The sequence below is a fragment of the Populus euphratica genome, unplaced genomic scaffold, assembly GCF_000495115.2.
Source record: "Populus euphratica unplaced genomic scaffold, PopEup_1.0 scaffold110.1, whole genome shotgun sequence".
Classification (NCBI taxonomy): Eukaryota; Viridiplantae; Streptophyta; class Magnoliopsida; order Malpighiales; family Salicaceae; genus Populus; species Populus euphratica.
The window spans coordinates 599,733-626,214 of NW_011499904.1; the positions used below are offsets into that span (position 1 = coordinate 599,733).

Here is a 26,482-nt window from a genome sequence, read left to right on the forward strand (position 1 = left end):
GACAATGATGTCAGGATAATTCATAAAAAAAGGATTAGAAAAATTTGTTGATTGATCATTATTTTAATTGATTTGTACTCCTGTATTAAATTTCTATTCCTAGTGTGTAATGTTGGCCAAAACAAGGAAGAAAAAAACAGTCCATGCATCTCTGCACACAAATTATCATGCAGAAATAAAGCAGAGGTACCTTAGTTAGTATCATGATTTAATCTCTGCACTACGTAGCATGACTTCAAATTCCCTTTCAAATAATCAATGCAAGTTATCTCCTTGAGAGCAAGATTTTTTTCGCGCTATTTTCTATAAAAAGAAAGGGTACAGAGAGGCTTCACTTTCTGTGGAAGGTAATCATAATTTAGATGGCAGCAACAAGATTAGCTATACCAGTTAAAACGAGGAAAATTAAACAATGATACCTAGATCATACCCACTTTCCATGAGTGAACCACACCCTTTTATCAGCCAAACTCCATTGCATCTGAAAGACAGAATAATTAGAAGGTAAGTTGGTACATTACATGCAAACCATTAATTGATTACCACATATGGAGAAGGAATATCAAAGCCATGCACAAACCTTTTAGCATTTGATATCACAAATGCTTCCAAGGATGGCAATTTTATCCAAACCCAATGGATAACGACCCAACCCGATTTGAATGGATAGGAAATTTTTTCACCGGTCAAGTTTGGTGGCTAAAGGTTGGGTATAGATACTGCCTGCCTGAACCCGATCCGAAATACGTTAATAACCTAAAACCTTGAAAAAAATTACAATTTATACCAAGCTATATATATATATATATATATATATCTGAAGATGAAGAAGAAGAAGAAAATTAGGGTTCCTCTCCTACCCGTGATTTACCTTCCTCACTCTCTTTAAAGAACAGAAAGTGCATCTCTTCTCCATCCTTCTGTAGCGGTGTCTCTTGTCTGGTCGTCACCTTTGAAGTTAGTTTGTTGTCTGCTTGGTTGCTTTATGCATGTTTCTTTTTTTCTGTTGTGTTTTGTATATGTAGTTAGTTTGTTTGTATACACTTTTCTACATCTAGAACTTCAAATTTTTTCTTCCAACCTTTACCCCAAAGTCCCCATACCTTGATTGTACTTTTAGAATGGTTTGACTGCAAGAAGATTTGTTATTTGTTATCGATTCCTTTTTACCAAGCTATTGAATGTAATTGTGAACTAATGATTCCAAAAATCTTGTTTCCCAGGTTCTAGTGATTCGATACTTACCCCATAACTTATGACATATTGCACGCAACAGGTCTATTCTCAGCTGAGCAGAAAAGGTATGAGCTAGTGTTTTTGCTTGTCTTATTGTTTATTTCTTCATACTTTACTGGTGGAGTGTAGATATAAATTTCTGCAAGCTATTTTGTTAGTTCTAGGCACAAATGCAATATCTCAAGTATCATGCTTGAGATGGATCACCTGTTGGAAGTGTTTATGCATGTGTTATAGGTGAGCTTCAAGAGATAACAACTTTAATGAGATGGTTGCGCATTGTGCACACTTCGGGACACGAGTAATGAGGAGTAGTAAACTCTTGACCCACTTCACCTCTAATTCCAGATCCTTTTCCGCTGCATCATTTGCTGGCTTGACCAGCACCAGCACCAGCACCACTCCCTCTGCTAATAACCACATAGACCCCGCAAAAGATGATGACCAACAACAGCCATTACAATCACACAAGATAGTTGATACCTTATACAACCTTAAGAATCAGCCTCACCTTGCTTTCTCCATCTTTTCCCACCTCAAAAACCCCGACATCCCCGCCTATGCTGCCATCATTCGAATCCTTTGTCATTGGGGTCTCCACAAGATGCTCCACTCCATTTTCCTTCATCTTCACCAAAATAATAATGACTTTACTTCTTTTGATATTTCCCATTTGCTTGACACACTCTCTCTCCCTCATCATATTGACATTGATCTTGAAAAGGAGGACACTGTGAAGCATCGCTCTTCTTTCTTGATCCAAGTCTATGATGCCTTGGTCAAGTCCTATGTCACTGCAGGCATGCTCGATGAGGCTATCAATGCTTTGTTTCAGATCAAAAGGCGCGGATTCCTGCCCCATATTTTCACCTTTAACTATCTCATGAACAAATTGATTGCAAATGGTAAAGTGGATGCGGCTTTGGCCATTTACAAGCAGTTGAAGAGTTTGGGTTTGAACCCCAATGACTACACCTATTCCATCATCATAAAGGCCTTTTGCAGAAAGGGCAGTTTAGTGGAGGCCTCGAATGTCTTTCAGGAGATGGAACTTTGTGGGGTCATTCCTAATGCTCACGCTTACACAACTTATATTGAAGGACTCTGTGCAAATCAGAGGTCAGACTTTGGATATCAGGTGCTTCAAGCGTGGAAAGAAGGCAACATTCCTATTGATGTGTATGCTTATGTGGCTGTAATTCGTGGATTTTGTAATGAGATGAAAATGGACCGAGCAGAGGTTGTCTTGGGAGACATGGAAAAACAAGAGTTGATTTCTGATGCGCGTTGCTATAGTGAATTGATTCGTGGATATTGCAAGGCTGGGGATCTTTTGAAAGCCTTGGCACTCCACAATGACATGGAATCAAAAGGTATCAAAACAAATTGTGTCATTGTCAGCACAATTCTCCAATACTTTTGTGAGAAGGGAATGCATTCCCAAGTGGTTGAAGAATTTAAAAGATTTAAGGATTTAAGAATTTTTCTAGATGAGGTTTCATATAACATTGTGGTTGATGCTTTATGCAAACTAGAGAAAGTGGATCAAGCTGTAGCATTGCTGGATGAAATGAAGGGTAAGCAAATGGATATGGACATCATACACTACACAACTCTAATAAATGGGTATTGTCACGTAGGAAAGCTGGTTGATGCATTTAGGGTATTTGAGGAAATGGAAGGAAAGGGTTTGAAGCCAGATGTTGTCACTTACAACATACTTCTTTCTGCCTTTTCTAGGAGAGGCCTTGCAAACGAGGCACTTAAGCTCTATGAATATATGAATTCACAGGATCTAAAACCTAATGCTATTACACACAAAGTGATAATTGAAGGTTTATGTATTGGAGGCAAAGTGACTGAAGCTGAAGCATTTTTCTGTAACATGGAGGATAAGAGTATGGATAATTATGGTGCCATGATTACTGGGTACTGTGAGGCTAAACATACTGAAAAGGCCTCTGAACTTTTCTTTGAACTTTCAGAACAGGGTCTTCTAATGGATAGAGGTTATATCTATAAGCTACTTGAAAAACTCTGTGAGGAAGGTGAAAAGGATAGAGCTCTCTGGTTGCTTAAGACAATGTTGGATTTGAATATGGAACCTAGCAAAGACATGTATGGTAAAGTCATTACTGCTTGTTATCGAGCTGGAGATATGAGAAATGCAGAGGCAGTTTTTGACATTTTACGCAAGAGTGGATTAACTCCTGACATTTTTACCTACACGACAATGATAAATGTTTGTTGCAGACAGAATCGCTTGTCAGAAGCCCGCAATCTTTTCCAGGATATGAAGCACATAGGAATTAAGCCTGATCTAGTTACTTTTACTGTTTTGCTGGATGGACATTTAAAGAGGGTACATTCTGAAGCATTTGCAAGGAAAAGAAAGGAAGTAAATTTGGCTGCTTCAAATATTTGGAAAGAAATGCAGAATACAGAAATCAGACCAGATGTTATTTGTTACACAGCTTTGATTGATGGGCATTGTAAGGTAGACAGACTTGAGGATGCCATAGGCCTCTATGATGAAATGATGTATAGAGGAGTAGAACCTGATAGAGCAACATGCACAGCTCTTCTGTCTGGCTGTCGTAACAGGGGAGATGTTGATATGGTACTTACAAAACTGAACCTTATTAATCTTACATCTGTCAAGGAGATGTAACCAGATGACCACACTCAGTAATGGCTGGATGAAGCTGTGAAAAGTTTCAGTTTCTTAAGTAAGTGCATGAGTATACCAGTAACTGGATGAACCTAAAATCTTTGAACTGGCTAATAAACTATTAAAAAGTAAAGCATGTCATTATTTTAATTATTTTTTCCTTTTTCTTACCAGATTTGAAATTGTGTCCGCATTACCAGCCATGCAACCTCTAATGTAAACATATCATTGTGCTTTTGAATCTCTCTTTTTGGGTAGACCACATCCCTTGCCAGAAATTTGCTCTAGAAATACAGTCAACTACTGTTTGCAGAACTGAGCCAACATTCACTCGACCTAGATCCTACTTCCATGGTATGAGAGGTCTGTCAATTTCAAAATTATTAATTGACATCTCCATGAATATAACTTGTTCATGCTTCACACTGTACTCAATTATGTGCAGCTTAAGTTGAGCTTGGATAGTTTATCAAGTGTGATCTTGAAAATGAGGATGGAAATGAACATGGCTTTGAAAGAGATATGATGTGATCTGCAATGACTTCATATGGAAAAGGAAGATCACTTTGCTTGAAAGTATGTTTATTAATTAAAATTAGTTGGTTTAAAAAAATACTTGGTTCCCTGCATTACTTTACATATAAGAAGCATTGATTTTTTGCATTTTTTTTTTTTTTGGTAACTTTGCTTCTATATGGTGCTTCATTTCATAGGATTGGTTTTGATTCTATATTTTGTGTGATGTCTGAAGTTCTACTGCAACAGATTTAAATGTTCATTTTTTTTCTTCATGCATTATAAGCTGGGTTTTGTATCCAACCTGTGCTTGATTATGAGTATTTTAAGAGTGAATCATTAAGCTCCTCTATCCTTCAAACTTATCAAGGAAGTTCAACTGTACTGGTGGCAGCAGTTTTGCATTTTTTCCCTTTTTTCTTCTGGTTTCTAATTAAGATAGAAGCATTCTGGAAATGAAAAAACATTTTTCCTTGTTAATGGATTATCAATTGAAAAATCACGGCTATTGATGTGAATCCTGGGTCTTATTTGAGTTTTTATGTAATCTTTTGAGGTTTGGTTTGTTTTCTTATTATTATTTTTTTTTTTTTTGAACTGAGTTTGTTTGAATGGTTGTTAAATCATATGAATTTTGCTATGTATATTGCATGGATAGATGATCACCTTGTACAGTACCCTTTTTTCTTGTTTTTTTCTTCTTTCTTTTTCCCTTCTTTTTTTGCATTTTCTTGACCTCTGCTGGAGCTTTTTAGGTTTATTCCAACAAATAATGGGCATGTTAATAAAAAAAAATGTATTTTCTTAATCTATGCACACAACCACAGCAAATTATTTGAGAATGATTTGTTATTGGACAGGGCAGATGGAGGTCATAATGATTGATAGTCCTGATGCAGTAAATAGTCTGTATAATCTTGCTTTTAGACATTTGCAAATGAGGGGATTTCCACTCTGGTATATTTTGCATGCCATGATGTGCTTGTTATGGAGTTCATATGGAGGGCAAAGAAATAGTCATGTTCCTGATTTTTTATGCATGTTGTTTCTGGCATCTTGATGCTTTTAGATATCTAATAATTGATATGGATGCATATCATTAGGCTTTAGAAATTTGCTTAATTAGTCCCTTTCTATGTAGTAGACCCTGCAAGGTCAAGCTGAGAATGCAGGATGTGCAATTTCCGGGTGGTTTTTTATTATTGGCAAGAGAAGGTATGGATTACATAATAGTGCTGCACACTGAATGTTACAGATGTTCTACTTGCTATAAACATAAGTATTCTAATGTGAACTTCTGATTTTTGCAGTTGATTTGAACATTAAATTACAGACACTACACTATGGTAATGTTAATACGAGTGGGAGAGTTTGAGAGATGTTGCTTCGAGGAAACGAAGAACAAGAAGAGTTTGCAAATGGATTTACACCTTTATTGGGATTGTCAAGTTCTTTGTCAAGGTTCTTACCCTCTCCTGACCTGCATTGCTGCATTCATTTTTCTTCTGACCGGTTGGTGATAGGATATGGATTTGTTATGTGATTCCAATCATATGATTTTTTTCCATGATTGCTGTTTGCCACTATGAACTTCTTTCATTCACTGATGAATTTTGTTGATATTAGTCTCTGCTCAGCTGCTGAATATTTATTTCAAATTGTCCATGGAGCCCTTCCCCAATTGTGTTTTGATCCTAATTCATCTCTGCCACCTGCTGAAACCACTGTTCTTGTCCTGGACTATCTTTACATGAAACTGGATCAAGTGTCTTGTGCAAGTTGGTGAGGTTGGGACTATTTTCTATCAATCTTATTTTTGTCGTTTCTCAAGGGTTCTGCTTTACACCTTATCATTTCAAATGCATAATTTCTGTTAATTCCAGGTAGAAGAGTTCTCATGCTACTCAATGTCTGTGGGGAGTATGCTACCGTATATTAAATGTCTTGATTCTTGACATTTTGAAGGAACTCTTGATGATCCTTATGAAGAGGTGATTTTGGTTCAAACTTTTTGTCATACACGAAACTCTATATTCTATAATGGTTTTATCGAATTAGTTTCTTGTGCCAAAAAATCATGCTCATTTTATTTGCAATCCATGGAGCAAGAGCTTTTTTAAATGCAAATTTCTTTACTGGAGATCCTATGAAAGCTTGCCTCCTTAACTCTTTGCTGATCATCTTTTTTTTTTGGAAAATAATTGCTGGGATCAATGTTATTTACTTGTAATGAATAATTATACCTCTCTCAATTTAGCCTATAAAAGCAACTAGTTCTCTCAGAAGATGTTCTGTTATGCAAACAGAGCAATCCCAATTGATTAAGCCCGAGTTCTGTGAGAAGAGCTATGAGTTTAAGACAATTACTGTGCAGGAAGTTAGATGTTGAGCATCCTGCTCTACGTTCTTCTCTACCTTTATCGAATAACAAGCCAGGAATGAGTGAAAAAGATTCGAATCTTTTTCACTCATTCCTGAATCTTTTTTCCAACTCAACAAGAGCTCAACATAAAGGAACTTCTAGCATGTCCTCTGTTTATCAAGGAAATTTCTAAGTCAATTGTCTCTGTTGGAAAATCATGGCTGCTGGTCCGTCATAAGTCAATTGTCTCTGCTGGAAAATCATGGCTGCTGGTCCGTTATGTTCCTGTGTCATTCTCAATGATGTCTGAAATAAGGAGACATCCAGATATTATTGTTCCAGGAGGTTCTACTGATGATTGGGGGTTTAAGCATTTGCCGACAGACCTTTGCAGGGTTAACCTTGCCGGAGATTTTGTGTTTCGTGGTCACATTTCTAGATACTTTTGAGAAGATGAGCAAAGCAAATCAAAGAGCGTCACTCCTTTGGTGTCTTCCATATTCAGTAAGGGGTGAGGATGGTGAATCCTTGCACAAGTTCTTGATTAATACAAAATTACAGAGAAAGGTGATCGATTTAAAACGTGCACACAATTTTGGGATTGATTCTTCTGATCTGGTACAAGAGCACATGAATACAGGTGCTGTGGACGAACTTCCCCTACAGGGAACGTTCCGTCCAGAAGATCCAGCTCTAACCGTGTGTCAAAGTTTGCGTGATAAGAATAGAGATTCCTGGAAAACAGTGAACTTATCTAGACGTTTCTATCTACCCCCTCTGAATGATGAGGTCTTACGACAGGGGAGAAAATGGGCCCGTTTCTATTGTCGAACAGACAATTATGCCTTCAGTTTACGATTTGGTGCATCTGATTCACTGAATGGCACAAAATTGTTGCAAGTCTTGTTTCCTCCTCACACTGATCTTCTTTCTTTTCAGGTAATTCTTAATTGATTTCTCTCTTTAGAAAGAATAAAAGAAAAGGAGTTATCTTCTAACAACACAATGAAACTACACAACTGGTTTAATTTCAATAGTCACATTTATCAATAAATTAATTAGGAAAATTAATCTCACTATAATTTTAGTTTCAGAGTGCCCATCTTTTAATATTATAATTTATATTCATATATATAAAGATCCATCAAATCGTTTACAAGAGAAGATCCATCCATCAACGTAGCTGCTTATTTTTTTTTTGGATATTTTTATATTTTTTTAAAGGATAAGATGAGTTTTGTTCGGGATTTATAGCTGTTTATTCTAATAAATATATTTTTTTAAAATCAAACTTGTATTCTAGCTGTTTATTCTAATAAATATATTTTTTAAAAATCAAAATTGTATACTTATTTTTATTTTTATAGAAATATAATAATAACTTAACCAGGACACCTCACTCACTGCAAGATAAATTTTCTTCCTTCTACTCGTGTTACAAAGCGCACCAACTCAAACATTCTCCATGTTTATATAACAGTAACATCTGTTTTTGGATAATATATAGAATAATTACAATGCTTCTTTTGTTATAATTTTATTCTACGGTTCATTTTGAATATTGGCTAATTATATATAATTGTCCTTTTCCTCGTATTGGAATAATCTAAAGTTCTCATAAAACCATGCTTTCTTGATTAATGCAAGACATATAATATGGTCCAGATACCTTCATCGTCATTAATATATTAAAGTATAATTCTAAGATGAGCTGTGATTGACAAAGAGTGGCATCGCATTATATAGGGCAATTTCCAGGTGGTGAACCTGCCTGCCATGCATACTTTGTCTCCTTTGACTTTCCTTTTGCCTTATTCCTCCCTCCACGTATAAAAACAAGAGCAATATTTTCTAATTACATGTATAATATTCAAATCCATTTTCATTCATTAACCAAGGAACAGCTCACCAGTCTTGAGAACAATGAGGGAGAAAAAAGAACCCTAAACAATCATTAACCAAGGAACAGCTCACCAGTCTTAACAACAATGAGGGAAGCAGCTTGTAGCTCGGTGGTGTAAGGCGTTGCTCGCCTTCTTTCAATCTTCAGTTCGAGTTTTAGTGGCAGTGGGGCTGGCAAGTGGTTTCCTTCCTATGTCTACTGGCTCCTCTTTGTGTGGTACGCCTGTCACCCCCGCGGTGCCTTATTTATTTACTGGGTTTGCAGGATGTTCAATGAACCGTGAGATTAGTCGTGCTGCGCGTAAGCTGGCCCGAACATCCAAGTTAATAAAAAAAAAAATGAGGAAGAAAAAAAAACCCTAAACAGTTTATATACCAATTAAGGAAGCATCTGCTGTCACATTGTTATCATATCCTACATTTTATAATTTTCTTTGTTGTTTCCGCTTAATTTGTGCAAGGAAAAACTCTGGAATCGCTGCGACGTTGCCTAGTGCACATCGTCAGACTCTAGTGCTAGTCCTAACTGTAAAGAAAAGCGTTGACTTTATTTATGCAATCAATTAATGCTTGCAACCCAAGTTTTAATTCTTCTGATCACCATCAATCATACCACTTTCAATCACCAGTTAAGCCCATGTCTTTCTCCTTTCTTCAATTTCATTAGACATGATCATGAATTTGGCTGCTGTTACAACATACGTTGTTTTGTTTGCCCTTTACATTGCTCCCATGTCTGTTCATTCATTATATCAAAGCAAGGAGTTCTTTCCTGAAGAAAGAGAAGCGTTGATGCAGATAAGAGATTCGGTCAGTTCTACTTTGGATTTGCATGGAAATTGGACTGGACCCCCTTGTCACAAAAATTCCAGTCAATGGTCAGGCATTTCTTGTTCTAATTGGCATGTGGTTGGTCTTGTGCTTGAAGGAGTCCAGCTCACAGGTTCTCTCCCACCTGCCTTCTTACAAAACATTACTTTCTTGGCTAATCTTAGTTTCAGAAACAATTCAATATATGGGCCGCTTCCTAATCTCAGCAATCTTGTGCATTTGGAATCTGTCTTCTTTTCATACAATCGTTTGACTGGTTCAATTCCATCTGAATACATCGAACTGCCGAACTTGAAACAATTGGAGTTGCAACAGAATTATTTAAATGGGGAGATACCGCCTTTTAACCAACCAACACTGACCCTTTTTAATGTGTCCTACAATCATCTTCAAGGCTCCATTCCTGATACTGATGTCCTTCGGAGGTTCTCAGAGAGCTCCTATGATCATAACTCAAATCTCTGCGGCATTCCATTGGAACCATGCCCAGTTCCGCCTCCTGCTCCACTTGTGCCGCCTCCATCTCCTCCTGTAAGTCCACCACAGAACAAGAAAAGGAAGCTTCCAATTTGGATCATTGCCTTGATTGTGGTTGTAGTAGCTCTTGTTCCGTTGATGGTCATGTTTGTTTTCTTGTGTTGTTATAAGAAGGCACAAGAAGTGGAAACACCAAAAGAACGGCAGGCAGGTATAGCACAATGATTATCTTGAATTTGCCACATGATTGGCTACATGTTTCAATTCTTTTACATCATAGGCTTTTAATTTATTTATTTTTGTTTTTTATGTTTCAATTTCCATTTTCCAATAGGGGATGATAGTTCACCAGAGTGGACAGACAAGAAAATGCCGCATTCTCAAGGCACTGAGGATCCTGAAAGAAGAATAGAGTTACAATTTTTTGACAAGAATATACCTGTTTTTGACTTGGATGATTTACTAAGAGCATCTGCGGAAGTGTTAGGAAAGGGGAAGCTTGGGACGACGTACAGTGCAAACCTGGAATCAGGTGCTGTTGTTGCTGTTAAGAGAGTAAAGTACATGAACAGCTTGAGCAAGAAGGAATTTATTCAGCAGATGCTGCTGCTGGGAAGGATGAGGCACGAAAACCTTGTGCATATCATCTCCTTTTACTATTCCAAGCAGGAAAAGCTGATTGTCTATGAGTTTGTACCAGATGGAAGTTTATTTGAGCTGTTGCATGGTTAGTTCAACTTCTCTCGCTTTCCATCATCTTAGTGATTATTTGCGTCAATTTTCTGGTCCTCCAAATTAATATATGACAAAATTGCAAAGAACTACGTACGTTGTCATCACTAATTTGTTTTCTGACATGTTATATATACCTGTGGGTGCTAGAGAATAGAGAAGCTGGTAGAATCCCTTTGAATTGGGCTGCAAGACTGTCAATAATCAAAGACATAGCGAAGGGTATGGCTTTCCTTCACCAGTCATTACCTTCGCACAAGGTCCCTCATGCCAACCTCAAATCATCTAATGTGTTAATCCACAGAGATCGCCAAAGTTACCATTCTAAGCTCACAAACTATAGCTTCTTGCCTCTGCTGCCTTCTCGGAAATCATCCGGAAGACTAGCTATTGGCAGGTCACCAGAATTCTGTCAAGGGAAGAAGCTAACACACAAGGCTGATGTATACTGCTTTGGAATCATCCTTTTAGAGGTCATAACTGGGAAGATTCCAGAAGAGACTTCCCCAGCAGGAAACGAAGAAAAAGTGGATGATCTTTCTGAATGGGTTAGAATGGTAGTGAATAATGATTGGTCAACAGACATATTAGATGTAGAGATATTGGCTTCAAGTGCAGGGCATAATGAGATGTTGAAGCTGACAGAGATAGCTCTGCAGTGTACAGATATGGAACCAGAAAAACGACCTAAGATGAGTGAAGTATTGAGAAGGATAGAAGAGATTGATCGAACAAACCAAGAAAATGACTAGAAAGAGACTGTTTTGAAAGCTCTGCTAATTAAGTCCCATTCTGTTGCTAATTAAGTCTTCCATGGTGCGATCACTGCTAGGAAGGGATCGATGCTCATAATTACCATGTTGACTGTTGAGGCTTGGAGCTCAGTTCCACTAAAGTTAATCATGCAACAGGCCAGGGGTTGACGAGTGGCAGGACTGGTTGGAAGATATATTTAGTTCTATATGCCTCAACTTTAAGCACACAACAAGATCAAGTATAATCAGAATATGCCTCAACTTTAAGCACACAACAAGATCAAGTATAATCAGAATATGCCTCAACTTTAAGCACACAACAAGATCAAGTATAATCAGAATATGCCTCAACTTTAAGCACACAACAAGATCAAGTATAATCAGAATATGCCTCAACTTTAAGCACACAACAAGATCAAGTACAATCAGAATGATTTTTTTCAGACTGACATTTTTATATTGAATACTGGTTTTGATCTTCTAATGTATCAGTTCACATTCTGCAGAAAACAAATAGTGAATTCCAATCGTCTACCTTTGTTACATAATTCCAATAATAACAACAGTTAATGTAAAGCATGGCATAACATAACATAAAAGCTGGATTAAGTTGCTCGCTCATTGTGTACAAAGCAAAGAATAATCTCTACAAAAATGTTCTTTAGCCAGTTTAGTGTGGAATCGGGCCACCAAAGAACATGAACTTGTAGCAATGAGCAGCCGAGCCATTTGTCAAGAAATCCCAGTCCCAACCAAGATCATCAATCAACAAAATCTAGCAGATAGATAGCTAGGCTAACCATGGCAAGTGAACACAAGAAGTAATAATAATACCTCTTTAACTGCTTGGTCTGCCAACGGAGAATCATTTTAACTCTGTGATTATTGAATAATTGTAATAATTGCATGTGAGCTGGGTTAGATAGCATCAGTAGTCTTCTATATATCAAATGACAAACAAGTAATCAGCGATCGAAAGAAATAGGAAAAGCAGAGGTCAGCAGAGTTGACGTCTGAATCGGGGCCTGAAAGAGGATTGTTTCTGGACAGAAATTTGCAGAATTTTGACTTCTCTTTATTTTTTCCCTCGTATTCTAGAGTTTAACTTTAGTCTTTGTTTAAAGATATTGGAATATAATTTTCTTGAGTTTATGGAAGTTCATCTCGATAAGATAATATTGTTGGAATTCTTGGTGATTGATCGTATATATCAAGTGAGGAGGAATTGATCATTGATAACAATTTATAGTCTAAGACTTTCAACGATCAAGTATTTTACATTGTTTGAGTTGTAGTTTAATACTAGGGCTCGAGTTATACTAAGGTTCTATATTATTTTTCAAATAAAATATTTTAATATCACAAACTCGTTTCAGCAACGGTAAACAAAAAAGCAACGATAGAAAATAGAAAAACATAAATATAAAAAAACCGATTAGTGAGGATAAAAATAACAATATACTATTAACTTAAATTGAAGAGTAAAATTAAAAAGAATAAAATTTTAATAAAAGAGTTAAAGAAAAAAATAAAAAAAATAAAAATTAAATTGAAAATATTAATATATGATCAAATAAACTTGAATATGTGGAATTTTTCAAGCAGTCTATTACATAAAACAAATTGTAAATGTAAATTAAAACATTTATATATATATATATCCAATTAAATAAATCACTAATCATTATATAAATAAAAAAAAAATGATCAGTAATAAATAAAAACATAATTGAAAAAATTAAGATATCAATATAAATAAAAATATTTAATATCACAATACAGGTCATTTATATAGTTGTTTCTAATGAATTTGTTTATAAAAAATTAATTTGTAATAGAGATTGATACACATATAAAATTTATTAAATAAAATAAAAGTAAAAAAAATACTATGCAAAATTATAAATATTAAAAATATTATGAAAAAATATTTAATTTATATGAAAAAATATAGGTGAATCATACTAATCTTTGAAAAAACTATACATGCTAAAATAATTAAAAAGTAATCATTATTCAAAAAAAGTCTAAAAAATTTTTAAAACAAAATCATAGAGAATATATATTGATTAAAATTTAAAAATTAAAGAAATTATTTGAGAAAAAAACATAAAAAATCCATTATTATAAAAAAAATTTAAAAAAAAATCAAGTCAGGCTCAATACCTGACCTAATGAAAAAAAGCTCATACACGAGTTTTTAATTGTTTTTTGTTTAATGGGCAAGACATGCATTGTCCACCCCAATTTCTTTAAAAAAGATAAATTGCATGTTGTTTAAAAATTCTAGAATCTCATCATTAGTATAGCTAGAAAAATAAGATTATTTTTTTTAACAAAAAATATTTATTTTAACCCATTGTTTTACCTGAAACATCTAGAAAACATTCTAGAAACCTTGTTAAACTAATTCATAACCTCTAAAAACACAAAAAAAAGGTCCAAAACCCAAAATCAACCCCAAACCAAAAATCTTCCTCAGCTTACATCTATTTTTTAAAATTTTCAAAGTAAAAGAATATTTATTCATAACTTTTCTTTATCATATAAAACTATTTAACATAAAAATCAACTATTTTGATAACCTTAATCTTCTTTAATTGTTTTTCGGATCTAAATCTTCATTAATGCCAACTTTCTAAGGTGGAATCCAGCAGAGATAAATGAATTTCATACCAAGATGTGTTTTTTTTTAAATTATAGGAACTGATTAATAAATAGCTTAAGAAGATAAGAGATGCAAATGAACCTTTTAAACTAATTACAGACTTGCTATTTATTTTATTTGACCGTTTCACTTTAGTACTCTATCTTTCAATTCAACCCTCATCTCCAAAAAATGTGCAATTGGGCTCTAATTTGAGCTCAAAGGGGCTCAATTGTATATAAAAAAAATTCAAGGACCAAAGTGAGAATTAAAGAAAAAAGGCACTATTATTATCTATAATAATATGTGAAATGATGAACAGTTGAGAGTTATATACTTAATACGTATGACTGACGTTTGATTGCAAAGAAGTGATTGAAACCGCATTTGCTGAGAGTATATGCATGGGTGTAGAAGCTTCAGATTTCTCAAACCCATTTTCGCCAACTGGCTGCTCCTTTGTCACCAGACAAGAGCCTCGGAAGGCTTAGCAAACTATTAACCCTTGTAGTACCTTCTAGGGCTGACCACTCTTCATCCTCTGAAGTTGAAATGCATTCTGCAAGGCTCCTCTTGGACTGGCCCTGGCACATTACTGAAGGATTTTCCACCGTCAACTCAGGGACAGGTACAATCTCGTCAGAGTTCCGTGTGTTGCCCGAATGCATAAAAACAGGATCACGAGAATCTTCTTTTGTTTCTAATTGACCAGTGTTCTCATCAGTCGCAAAATGCTCCCCTGGCTCCATAGGAATCTTTCTCAAATCCTGCTCTTCCACCTCCCCATTTACTGCACATGGATGTTCAAGGAAGAGGCATACAACTGCACAATCATCAGTCTTGGATGTTGGATATTTAAGTCTCCATGCTCGGACAGCACAGTCTACAAGAGCCCTGGCTGCTGTTGCACGGCCAGGGGCTGAAGCCACGATATCAACAGCTTCCTTATTTGAGAGGACATCCCAAACCTGTGTTAATAGGATATCAATACTGATATCAGTATTGGAAAAGTAGGGATGGAGTTCATCCATATGATGGTGGGTGGTCAGTCTCTGTCTATTGCACTTAAAAATAGTGCAGATCCATCCGCTTTCTAATTATCCGATAACATTAAAGCTTCATATTAGCAGGACAGCAAAGTGGTAAAGCAAAAACTATCAAGATCATGACAAAAACATGGAAACATAGCAGGCTTCTCAGACATTAACTTCCCATATGTCCTAGAATAAGAAAAAGATTCTCTCAAATAGTTTAAAATGAAAGAAAGGAATAATACCCCATCTGTGGCAAGAATAATGAATTCATCTCTATCGTTAAGGCGGCGATAATAAACATCTGGAACAGAAATTAAACCGAAATCTTTTAAGCAGAAGTCCCCAAAAGCTCTAGCCATTGCCAGACCAGGTGAGTCATTATTAGGCAACCATACACGTGGAACCTCTGGCTCGTCCTGCAAAGCAAAGACCCTTCCTTTACATTGCTGGATCCTGGCAGCTTCCCCTAAGCAGAATAGACAAGATTGCTCAGTTCCATCAATTTCTAAGCAGTTTTCTAATATATGATATTGCAGAAAGACTTGATTTCTATTTTCTATTTGCTTACAACTGAACCTAAGGCAAAACATGATAGTGTGCATAAGTGTGTGTTTAGAGAGAGAGAGAGAAAGATACTTGGTAAATCAGGCTTCAAGTCAACAGTCAATTGAACAGCAAGCAAAGAGTCATCTTTGTCTCTGGTTGCCAGAACTGCCCTGGAGTCACCAACATTTCCAATAACAAGATCTTGGCCCTGAAAAGACATATTTTCATATGGTAGACTTATTAGATCCGGGTTTAAGTTATTAAGTGGAAAAAGGGTCATTTTGAGAAATTTAAACAGAGACAAGTTATGTTTCTCAATAGGTGGCAAGTAAGCAAAGAAACTATACATCAACGGTAATTAATGTTTTCGTTGTTAAAATAAGATGATTTCACTATACAATAAATCAAACACAAATACTCAGAAGTGAACATGAAATCCTCAAGAAAAATAAATCAAATTAAAAGATTAGTCCATTCAAACTGAAAGAACAGTGAATCTTGGATCTTTTCATCAAATTCCAGATGTAGCTTAAGAATTGACAATTTTCTAGGTCAATTACAAATGTTCGAGCTCAGGCTGCACAAATCTGGAACAATCCAAGTCCATTGACATCCCTACTCAAAGAACAAGCAAATTCATTTGAAAGAAGCAGAGGCTAAACCAATGCGGTAATGCCCAAACACATCTCTGCCTAAGTCAATATACAAAAAAGGTATTGAGATGATCAAGATAACATGTCAAGGATAACAAACATTATTTACAACATTTAATTCCTTCGTGGAATGTAGATCAACAAACAGCTTAAAATCGACCTCAAACTTTGCTATAGAAAAAAAGGAGCTAATGTGATAGGTATACTAATTTAGACCATGAAGTAACTCCAAGCTGCTAAAACTTGAGAGAGGGATGCCGCTATGAACTGAGCACACAGACTTAAAATGATATTCACTTGCGCTTACTCAAAATAAACAGAGATGCGGAACAAACTGAATTTGGTCTCAATATTAATAAAAAAAAAGGCTTGAGAATGTAGGAAGAACAAGCACCTGCTTGATCAGAGTAACAGCAGTCGTCCCACTGCAAAAACAATCGATTTTTGGATGCAACTTCAACTCCTTATCCATTAATTTAAAAGTCTTCAATATAGACTTTTTGAGTGGAAGAAACATATCTGGGGGTGTTTCAGTTTCCTCAACGTCTAAGGAATCAAAGGATTCATCATCCATACTTAAGGAAGAAGCGTCCTCAGGATTTGTAGTTGGTGCAGGAGCTTTCGCAGTGTCGGAAAGGCAGCATTGTTGAGCAGGATTCCAGTGAGTAGATATTATGAGCGGAAGGGAATCCCGAACTTTCTTGGCTACCAAATGACCATAAGGACCATGGCCATCAAATACCCCACAAAAAACGGCATCGCTTGATGTGGTTGAGCTGAAATTCTACAGCAGAGAGAAACATTCCAATTTCCAACCCAGTCAGAGTCATTCAACATTATATCAAACCTACAGCCAGGCGAGCAATCAAAAATAAAATCAGTGTCAATTTTTTATGAAACAATGCCGTATCTTCTTCTTCTTATTATTATTATTATTATTAATCACTTATCCTTGAATAAGAATTATACATTGCAATATGAAGAAAAGAAATAAGTTATTAGTAGTGATAACTAATGTGGATGGAGGAGGAAGAAAAGGGGGAGGCGGTAAGGTAATATGATCGAGCATGGAGTACCTCCCAGAGGAGCATGGCGTCTTGATTGGTGCCTTTCTTGCCCTGCTGGGTATATAAGCAGCCGATTTTGGTGGCAGTATTGGTGGAGAACCTGCCAGGAATATGAAGGAGCACACTTGGGTCAGCATTAGCATTAGTAGCTGATGACACGAATGATTTCTTCTTCCAAGTTGTTGTTGTTGATGACGGTGACTTCTTCTTCTTCCCCATGATGGAGTAGCAAGATCCCATTACGACTGCTGATACTCTAATTACTAGTTACTTCAAACTGCCACTCACTCAATCACTGTATGTTATAGGTATCAATACTAATATTAATAATTGATATGAAATGAGAATTAAAAAAGAAAGAGGGAAGAAGCAATTGTTACTGATAAATACACCCAAATTTCTCTCCCTGTATATAGGAAAACTACAACGAAGTGATAGAGACAATGATACGTGGAAGACGATTGATTTGATTTGAGGTGATCCGACCCGATCCGATGAAAGTCAAAATGAAAATGGGCGACTTGAGGAGCAGAGCCAGCGGTCGTGAGAAACCAAGAAAGGAAGAAACAAGCAGCGGCGTCGAAGTCATCTATACCTACATACATAATGTATGTATGTTTACTTGGTTTAGTCTACACTAGATACCTATTGAACACTTTACGGATTGATAATTTTTTTCAATTAAAAAATTGATAAGTAGACTTTTTTTATGTTTTTTAATATAAAAAATATTACGTGTAAATCAAAAATTTATGTATATATCTAATTAAATAAATAAAAAACTATCTATATAAATTAATGAAAAACTCATTAATAATAACTAAAAATACAAATAGAAAAATCAAGAAAAAAGTATTGTAAGATATTTAATCTTGTAATATAATGTATTTACTTAATTATGTTTGTTGATTATGTTTTTATTAAAATTGATTTTTTATTCAACGAAATAAACACCTAGATGAGATTGTTTGAATAAAATAACAAGAAAAAAATATTATGTAAAGTTGTACATATTAAAATATTAATTAAAAAAATATTAATTAAAAATAATAATAATAATAATAATAATAGCTTGAGCGTTGTGTTTAACCCCGTCAAATCTATGATTCAAATTATGAAATCAATTAGGTTCAACAATTTTTCTCTTTTGAATTTGTATTTAATATAAATATAAAATTTAAAAAAAAAAGTCAAAAATAGCTGAGGGCATGCAAACCTATGGCCCAACATGCCTGCATCATTATAAAAAAGAGTTCAAATGTGTGGGTGAGCTTTCAAGTCCAAGTTCACACACCTTGATTAATTTTATTTTTTCATTGTTATTTTTAAAAGAGATAAACAACTTATTATTTGCCCCTAATTATTTTGAGTAAAAAAAATTGATGATGTGTTGTCTATGAATCCAAAATTTAACCACCTAAATAATTTATAAAACAAAATGGACCAACTAAATATTTTTTTATTTAAAAGAAAAAAGATTACAAAATATACTAAAATTTCAAGATAAAACACGGTAGAAATTCATGGTAATTCAAAATATTTTTTATTTTTATCCTTAAACTTTTTGTTTCTTTTAATTATAGCCTTCTATGTCCAAATTAATGACCAATCTATTAAAACTTGTTAAGAAAAGAAAAGTTTAACAAAAGAGGATAAAGGTTTTAAATAAGGAGAGATCTCATGGATAATTTCAAATTCATTAGAAAAAAAAATTATTTGGTCCACAACTATTTTTTTTTTCTTATTCTACAATTACTTTAATTTTTGTAATTTTAGTTCTGGTTTAAAGGTTTATTTTTTTAATATTTTAATCCTTAAAAATTAGAGGAGAGAGGGAGAGAGAAAGTTGATAAATGATTATAAAACAAAACTCCTTATTTTTAGTTTCTACAAGTTTTATTTAATAATAAAAGTTTGATAATATAAGATTTCTCTTATAAATATAGATCAGGTTTTGTTTAGATTTATCTATGCTATTAATTATTTGTTTTTTAAAGTGATTTTAGAATTGATAAGTGGTTTATAAAAAGTTTTATAATGTTTTTTTAATTGTTTTTAAGAAAACATAACTTAAATTTAGGTTTTTTAATCCAAAAACTTGAATTTTAATTCAATATCACTAAGGTAAAAATATCTAATAATAGACATCAAGCTTTCATCTTAAAAAAAAAATAGTAGTGGAAAATAAAATAACCTAAACATGTTCGAGCTTTTTATTAAGGATAGACATGTGGACTTGGTCTATCAACACTTTATATCTCTTTTTTCATTATTTCTTAAATATTTTATCCCTTTGCATTAATTATTTTTATTAACTTAGCTTTGTTTTTTAAAAAATATTTATATTTTTATATTTTTTAGTTGTATGATATTTCAAAAATACTATTTTGATTTGTCTTGAATTTTTACCTTTTATATTTTCTACTAATTAACTACATTTGTATAATGTTTTTATAAAAATGAAAATCATTTGTTAAAAACATTTACATGTGTCTTTGGCTTTAATATTTAATTAATTTTAACAACTCCTTTTGATTTATCATGCATATATTTCTCAATTTATTTTATAAAGCATAAATACCATCCTTTTATTTCCTAGTTAAAAAAAGTTTTTTAATAATTTAACTTTTATAAAAAAATTTATTTTGCTTTATATAAAGTTGTCACGATCTTAAACAAATATCCTGATATTAGATTGATGTTTAATTTTTTGGTGATCTATTTTCTTATTTAGTAATTAAATAAAAAATAATTTATAAAAAAAGTTATTAAACCTAATGGAGTCCATGATACGGGTTGTGAGTTTAACGAGTTGATCCAATATATTATCATTTAATGTTTTTTTTTAATGTCATGTTGATTTGTTTTTTTTTTTAAAATCAAATCATGTTTTCAGCAGTATTCCAAGTTATTTTTGAGGCCTTCAAGTTTATTGAGTCATGTTAAAGTAACTCTTTTATGATTTGATTTGAATTCCAAACTAGACAATAAGTCAAATAAAGAAATTTTAAAGATAATTTGTAGAGTCCAATTTAATAATATTATCAAAAAGTTTGTTGTGAACTAAACTTTTTTTTTTTTTGGTTTGATTCATAATGGAACACACATTATCTAGTAGCAACTATATTATAATTTATTTAAAAAATATCAAATGAGTCTGAAAGATATTTCAGCTCAGTTTATTAGTAGTATGATGAGATATAATTGAAATTAATTTTTTTTTCTAATAAAAAATTAGAAAGTGTTTATTTAATCATTATGCCATAATTTTACATGACTTAAAACTCACTTAAAATATTCTTATAAAAAATCTAAATTTTCTAGCTAAAATCTTAAAAGTTATAACAATGTTAATTAGCTAAAATCTTAAAAGTTATAACAATGTTAATTTAAAGTCTGTTTGAAATTCAGATTGAACATGTTTTTTTGTAATATTTTTACTTTAATTTTTTAATATTTTTGAATTGTTTTAATTTGTTGATATTAAAAATAAATTTTAAAAAATAAAAAATATATTATTTTAATGTATTTTAAAAAGTAATATTTATTACACTCTTAAACACCTTATTAGTATACGTGTGATATTGTAGTATATGATGTTTTTCAAAAATCATTTTTTGCTTCCAAATATATTAAAATAATTTTTTTTAAAAGTCAAATTATGTTTTTAGCATTATTCTCCGCTGAGCCAATAAGCCAACATTGCTGAATTCGACACTGCTATTGAATTCGACACTATTGTCGATTCTGCCAACACTATCCCCAAAACTGCTACTGATCCAATATCTAAATCAATAGTTTTTTTGGTCATGTTTTGAATTATCCAGTCTATCCAGACTCTTCGTCAGCACCTCCTGTAAATGAACCAATTCTATTAAACCGATGAAATAAAGTTATTTTTGAAACTTTCAAGTTGATTAAATCATAATAGGGTAATTTTTTTATGATTTGATTTGAATTTCGAGTTAAGTAAAAGTCAAATAAGAAGATTTTAAAATTATTTTAATGGGTAGGTTTAATAATATTATTAAAAAATTTATTATAAACTAAATATTTTTTTTATATTCAAAATATTTTAGTTTGATTTATAATATAGCACATGTCATATAGTAGCAACTATATTATAATTTACTTTTAAAAAATATTTTATGTTGTTAAGAGAAAAATACAATTTTAAAAAACAAGATAAAAATATAAACAAATTAATTTTCGGATTAGTGAGTAAAGTATGAGTTTAAAGGAGGTTTTGGCTTGGTTTGTATGTAGTGTGATAAGATATGATTGATTGAAGTTAATTTTATTTTAATTATAAATTAGAAAGTGTTTATTTAATCATTATATCTAAATTTTACTTGACTTGTGCTCAAAACTTTCATTTAAAATATTTTTATGAAAATTTTATTTTTTCTAATCAAAATTTTAAAAATCTTAAAAGTTATAACAATATCAAATACATATTTAAAATTTGTTTAAATTTGAGATTCAATATTTTTTTTGTTAAAATTTATTTTTTAATTTAAATTATTTATTTTTAATTATTTTGATATGTTGATATTAAAAATAAATTTTAAAAAATAATTATTATTATATTTTAAAAAACCTTATTAGTATGCGTGGGAAATTATAGCATATGATATTTTTCATACGTAATTTTTTGTTTATAAATATATTAATATAATTTTTTAATTTTTAATATACGGACACAAATACTATAAAAAAATCGTCATTTAATGTTTTTTTTCCCCTTCACATAAACACATTTTTAAAATGCCATGCAGACACATTTTCAAAGATAAAAAAGAAACAACCTCTTGCGCAAGGGACGTCCCCGTCTCTTTCCCGTCCTTTTTTCTTTTTAATTGTCCTCTCTCCATCTCTCTCTCTCTCTCTCTCCGCGCTCATCATTAGGGTTTATTTATATAATAAGATATATTTCGCTCCCCTGCATTCAACTAACGACGACAGGTACGTTTTTTCTTAGCTTTAAATTTCGTTGGGTTTATCTGCTCTGCTTTCGTAATTTTCCATTCCAAAAGCAATTTTTGTTTTTTTTACTTTGTTTGGATACTGGAACTGTTACAGATTAGTTTCTTTTTGCTTTTTTGCTATGAATTTTGATGTATTTGATGCATGCTGAGATAATGTAAGACAGTTAAGGGATTGATAAGTATTTTCAAAGTATTTTTTTTCCTTCTGTGATAATCAAATATAAAGACCATGATTGTCTGTGATGGATGAACTATTTATTAAATTGCTTCTATCTAATTGTTTCAGGTATTTCAATAATAATAATAATAATAGTAATAAATGGTGGAGAGTGGCAAACGATCGCGTCCCCAAAGAGATTATGATGGGGATACCAATAATCAGAAGAGGCACAAAGATAATAAAGGTACTAATAATGATGAACTGGTTGTGTATAGAATACTATGCCCTGATGAGGTTATTGGAAGTGTCATTGGTAAAAGTGGAAAAGTCATCAATTCCATAAGGAATGAGTCGAGGGCGAGAGTTAAGGTGGTGGACCCGTTTCCAGGTGCCATGTATAGGGTTATAACAATTTATTGCAATGTCAAGGAGAAGGGAGATGCTGATGTTGACGATGATTTCCATCAGGCTGACCCTTTGTGTCCTGCACAAGATGCTCTTCTTAAAGTTCATGCTGCAATTTCAAATGCTGTTGCAGCTCTTGGGGACTCTGACAAGAGATGCGGAGATAAGAAGGAATGCCAAATTCTTGTCCCAACTAGCCAGTCTGCAAATATTATTGGTAAGGCTGGGGCAACTATAAAGAAATTAAGAAGCAAGACCAGAGCCAACATTAAAATCACTGCCAAAGATGCCTCTGATCCAACTCACTCATGTGCTATGGACTTTGACAACTTTCTTCTGGTTAGTAAATGGGACTTTAAGTTCCTTCTGATTTATTGTTGAGGTTATTCATGCGGAATTTATCTGTTAAAAATTAATCAAATTCTAATTATTAGGTTCTAATTTGTCTTCTATATTGCTTTTTTCTCAAAATGCGTGTGTATCTTTTAATAGTTGAAATTGTTTTTCCTTGAGGAAAAGCCCAACAAAAATACAAACTGTTATTTGAAAGGCTGTTTACTGTAAGGTTCATTGAGGGCTTACAAAATCTAGTTGCTCTTTCACTTTCATCATGAAATTCTCATTCTGTTCTGTTTGTGTGAATTGCCATTGATCATGATGGAATCCAAACAACTTTTGTAGATGATCTCTAGGCTGTGTTCATGCTGCACTAAAGCTTAAGATGGCAGATAGAGGTTTCAAACCTAGATTCTTCAGCTTGAGACTGATGTCAGTGTCACTAAGGCTAAGGGTGCAGTTACTTTAGTGAAGTTGAATTTTGGATCCAAATTGCAAGCCAAGTGCCTTTTGATGCTTTTTGTGGGACAACTTCATAAAAAATGTGTATTCTTGTGAGTTTATTATATATGAGTTCTTTTCATATGTTAGATATATCATTAACATAGCTGGAGAATCATAGTGTTTTTTGAACTGTGCAGCTTCTTTATCTTGAAAATTAAGGATTTTGTCTCCATCTATGAATTAATTCACACGTGATTTTTTATTTCTTTTCCTTAAGAATGTGTACTGCTTTTCCATGCTTCTCTTTAGCAATTTGTAAAGGTTGATGCTTGAGGGGTTCAAGAGTTAAATTTCTCTTATGAACAGATAACTGGTGAATCAGAAGCAGTGAAGAAAGCATTGTTTGCAGTTTCTGCAATCATGTATAAGTTCAGTCCAAAAGAAGAAATTCCCCTTGAGACAACTGTACCAGAAGCTCCTCCAAGCATCATTATATCATCAGATGTCCCTATTTATCAACCAGGTGGATTCTATCCAAATGCAGATCCAATTGTTTCTTCTAGATCTGTTCCACCAATCTTAGGTGCTACACATATACCAGAGTTTCAAGGTTATGGGGATATGAGGAGTTCTTGGCCCATTTATTCATCCACAGTCCCTGTAGTTCCCAGTTTTGGCAACACCTCTAGATCTGAGTTAATTATACGACTATTATGCCCATTTGACAAGATTGGGCGTGTCATTGGCAAGGGAGGGAGCACCATTAAAAGCATAAGGCAGGTTAGTGGTGCCCGTATTGAGGTTGATGACACTAAAGCTGATCGAGATGAGTGTATTATTACAGTCATTGCAACTGAGGTATGGTTTACGTTTGTTTATGATTTGGATGTGTGGATATCGATTTTTGTCTGTTGTCCTAAGCTAAACAAATAAAACAATTTACGATTTCCATCACAATTTTGGATTCGTTTTTATTCTGTGAAAAGTGGCTTAAGTTTGCTAAACTTGTTCAATTTTACCAATGTGGCAAATTCTGTGTGGGCTTTGGATATGGCTTATCAATATGCTTATATATCTCATGATATATGCTGGGTTTAATTTATCCATGTTTACTGTTTGGCAGTCTCCCGATGATTTGAAATCCATGGCAGTTGAAGCTATTTTATTGCTTCAAGGAAAGATTAATGATGAAGACAATGACATTGTTGGCATTCGACTCCTTGTTCCATCTAAAGTTATTGGGTGTATCATAGGAAAAAGCGGTGCAATTGTAAATGAAATTCGAAAGAGAACTAATGCTGATGTCTGCATCTCAAAAGCGGACAAACTTAAGTGTGCTGACAGTAATGTTGAACTCGTTGAGGTCTGATTTCTGAGCTTAACCTAGTTTCCTTATCCCTTTCAATTGTAAATACTTTTTGGGGTTGACCTTGTTCCTTGATAGGTGGCTGGAGAAGTTGGTAGTGTGAGAGATGCACTTGTCCAGATTGTTCTAAGGCTCAGAGATGATGTATTGAAAGAAAAGGATGGTGGTTTGAATTCTTCTGTTGGTACTGATTCTGTCTACCCTGTTCGTGCTGGTATTTCTATACCATCTATCCTGCCTTCTGTTCCTCCAGTTGCTCCAATGGGTTATGATCAGAGGGCTGAAAGTGGCAGTGGTTTGGGCCTGCTTTCATCAAGCAGCCTTTATGGATATGGATCCTTACCGGTATGTAGCTGGTGATGAAATTTCTATTTAACTTCTTTGGTCATGATAGTTGTTATTTAGTGTTCTTTTCAAAATTAGAATGAAGTTTTTTGGTACATTGATTTTGGAGTTTTGGACCATGCAATTGATGGAGGGCCATTACTGTGATTTAGGAGAATGATAGATTGATCATTTCAAATGCTCCACTTTTATTTTTTTGATCTACATTAAATGTTCCATCTCTTTGGTAAAATCAATTTAAGATAAAATAATTATTTGTACAAGATAACTGGAGAATACGTCATTGATGATGTCAAGAAAATGGACTATTGCAGTTTTGCTTTTGATTCATTAGTTTTAGTTTCTTAGAGCTCTGTTATTATTTTGGATATATTGATTTTTCCTTGAATTTATTATTGTTATGGCATTTTAGTATTTTAATTTAGTAGGAAGTTTGATTCCTTCTTTAACTTATTATTCTGTAAGGTTTTGGTGTGACTATGCAAGCACAAATATTTTTTATTTTGGAGAAGCCATTTATGGTAATAAATCGTGAATTTCAGTTTCAACTTTTAGAGGTGGATTTCCTCTAGTGTTGTGAGGTTGATGCCTCATGGTTTGATACTTGCTTATTTTGCTTCGATGCCAATTGGTTTAGGACAATAGGAAGATAGAATATAAACAAGAGGAATCCAAATCTAAAAGTTGAAACTGAATTTCTATTTTTTTTAATCATAAAATACCCAAAATATATAATAATTGTGCTCATATAGCAACAACAAAATCCTAAAGTGTCCTAAACTAATGAAGAAAAAAATCTTTGTTAAAATAAAATACAAAAGGAGTCCTAATAATAGTAAATTCCTAAATCCCAAGAAAAAAAGAAAATCCTGGAACGAATAAAATTATAAGTAAAACTTCAATAGTTCATTTTCTTGACAATCATCCTCCAGCAGAAAAATAACAGCGAAGAGATTCTTAATGTAAAAGATTGCTTCAGTCTTGCTGATATCTGCTGCAAAACACCCTC

At 33.4% G+C, this 26,482-nt stretch overlaps 4 protein-coding genes across 18 annotated transcripts in view; 3 read left to right on the forward strand and 1 right to left on the reverse strand.

Moving 5' to 3' along the window:
• Positions 1-853: 853 nt before the first annotated feature.
• Positions 854-6,675, forward strand: LOC105133234 (pentatricopeptide repeat-containing protein At2g26790, mitochondrial-like). Of its 12 annotated transcripts, none has more exons than XM_011037124.1 (7): positions 1,175-3,969; positions 4,166-4,261; positions 4,353-4,483; positions 5,568-5,638; positions 5,734-5,935; positions 6,050-6,210; positions 6,307-6,675. In XM_011037124.1, exon 1 carries the CDS (start codon positions 1,505-1,507, stop codon positions 3,905-3,907), a length of 2,403 nt encoding a protein of 800 aa, XP_011035426.1. In that variant the 5' UTR covers positions 1,175-1,504; the 3' UTR covers positions 3,908-3,969; positions 4,166-4,261; positions 4,353-4,483; positions 5,568-5,638; positions 5,734-5,935; positions 6,050-6,210; positions 6,307-6,675. The 12 variants fall into 12 exon arrangements, with proteins under 12 accessions (XP_011035421.1, XP_011035426.1, XP_011035424.1 ...); XM_011037122.1 differs by having other exon boundaries at positions 5,734-5,884; XM_011037129.1 differs by having other exon boundaries at positions 5,734-5,884; positions 6,061-6,210.
• A 351-nt stretch (positions 6,676-7,026) lies between these two features.
• Positions 7,027-11,494, forward strand: LOC105133236 (probable inactive receptor kinase At2g26730). Of its 3 annotated transcripts, XM_011037132.1 has the most exons (5): positions 7,027-7,724; positions 9,486-9,630; positions 9,913-10,206; positions 10,330-10,722; positions 10,878-11,494. In XM_011037132.1, the coding sequence occupies exons 1-5, from the start codon at positions 7,140-7,142 to the stop codon at positions 11,477-11,479; spliced, it is 2,019 nt and encodes a 672-aa protein (XP_011035434.1). In that variant the 5' UTR covers positions 7,027-7,139; the 3' UTR covers positions 11,480-11,494. The 3 variants fall into 3 exon arrangements, with proteins under 3 accessions (XP_011035434.1, XP_011035436.1, XP_011035435.1); XM_011037134.1 differs by having other exon boundaries at positions 7,592-7,724; positions 9,446-10,206; XM_011037133.1 differs by having other exon boundaries at positions 7,676-7,724; positions 9,149-10,206.
• A 2,878-nt stretch (positions 11,495-14,372) lies between these two features.
• Positions 14,373-18,034, reverse strand: LOC105133237 (probable protein phosphatase 2C 66). Of its 2 annotated transcripts, XM_011037136.1 has the most exons (6): positions 17,820-18,034; positions 17,439-17,724; positions 16,757-17,146; positions 15,800-15,917; positions 15,406-15,629; positions 14,373-15,097 (listed from the first exon to the last, which is right to left on the reverse strand). In XM_011037136.1, exons 2-6 carry the CDS (start codon positions 17,667-17,669, stop codon positions 14,558-14,560), a joined length of 1,503 nt encoding a protein of 500 aa, XP_011035438.1. In that variant the 5' UTR covers positions 17,670-17,724; positions 17,820-18,034; the 3' UTR covers positions 14,373-14,557. The 2 variants fall into 2 exon arrangements, with proteins under 2 accessions (XP_011035438.1, XP_011035437.1); XM_011037135.1 differs by having other exon boundaries at positions 17,439-18,034.
• A 4,264-nt stretch (positions 18,035-22,298) lies between these two features.
• LOC105133238 (KH domain-containing protein At4g18375-like) overlaps positions 22,299-26,482 on the forward strand; it is an 8,742-nt gene continuing 4,558 nt past the window's right edge. The window contains exons 1-5 of the mRNA XM_011037137.1: positions 22,299-22,394; positions 22,704-23,321; positions 24,129-24,620; positions 24,886-25,125; positions 25,207-25,473. Of these exons, the coding sequence (XP_011035439.1) occupies positions 22,737-23,321; positions 24,129-24,620; positions 24,886-25,125; positions 25,207-25,473 (1,584 nt within the window). The 5' untranslated portion in view covers positions 22,299-22,394; positions 22,704-22,736. The remainder of the gene's footprint in view (positions 22,395-22,703; positions 23,322-24,128; positions 24,621-24,885; positions 25,126-25,206; positions 25,474-26,482) is intronic.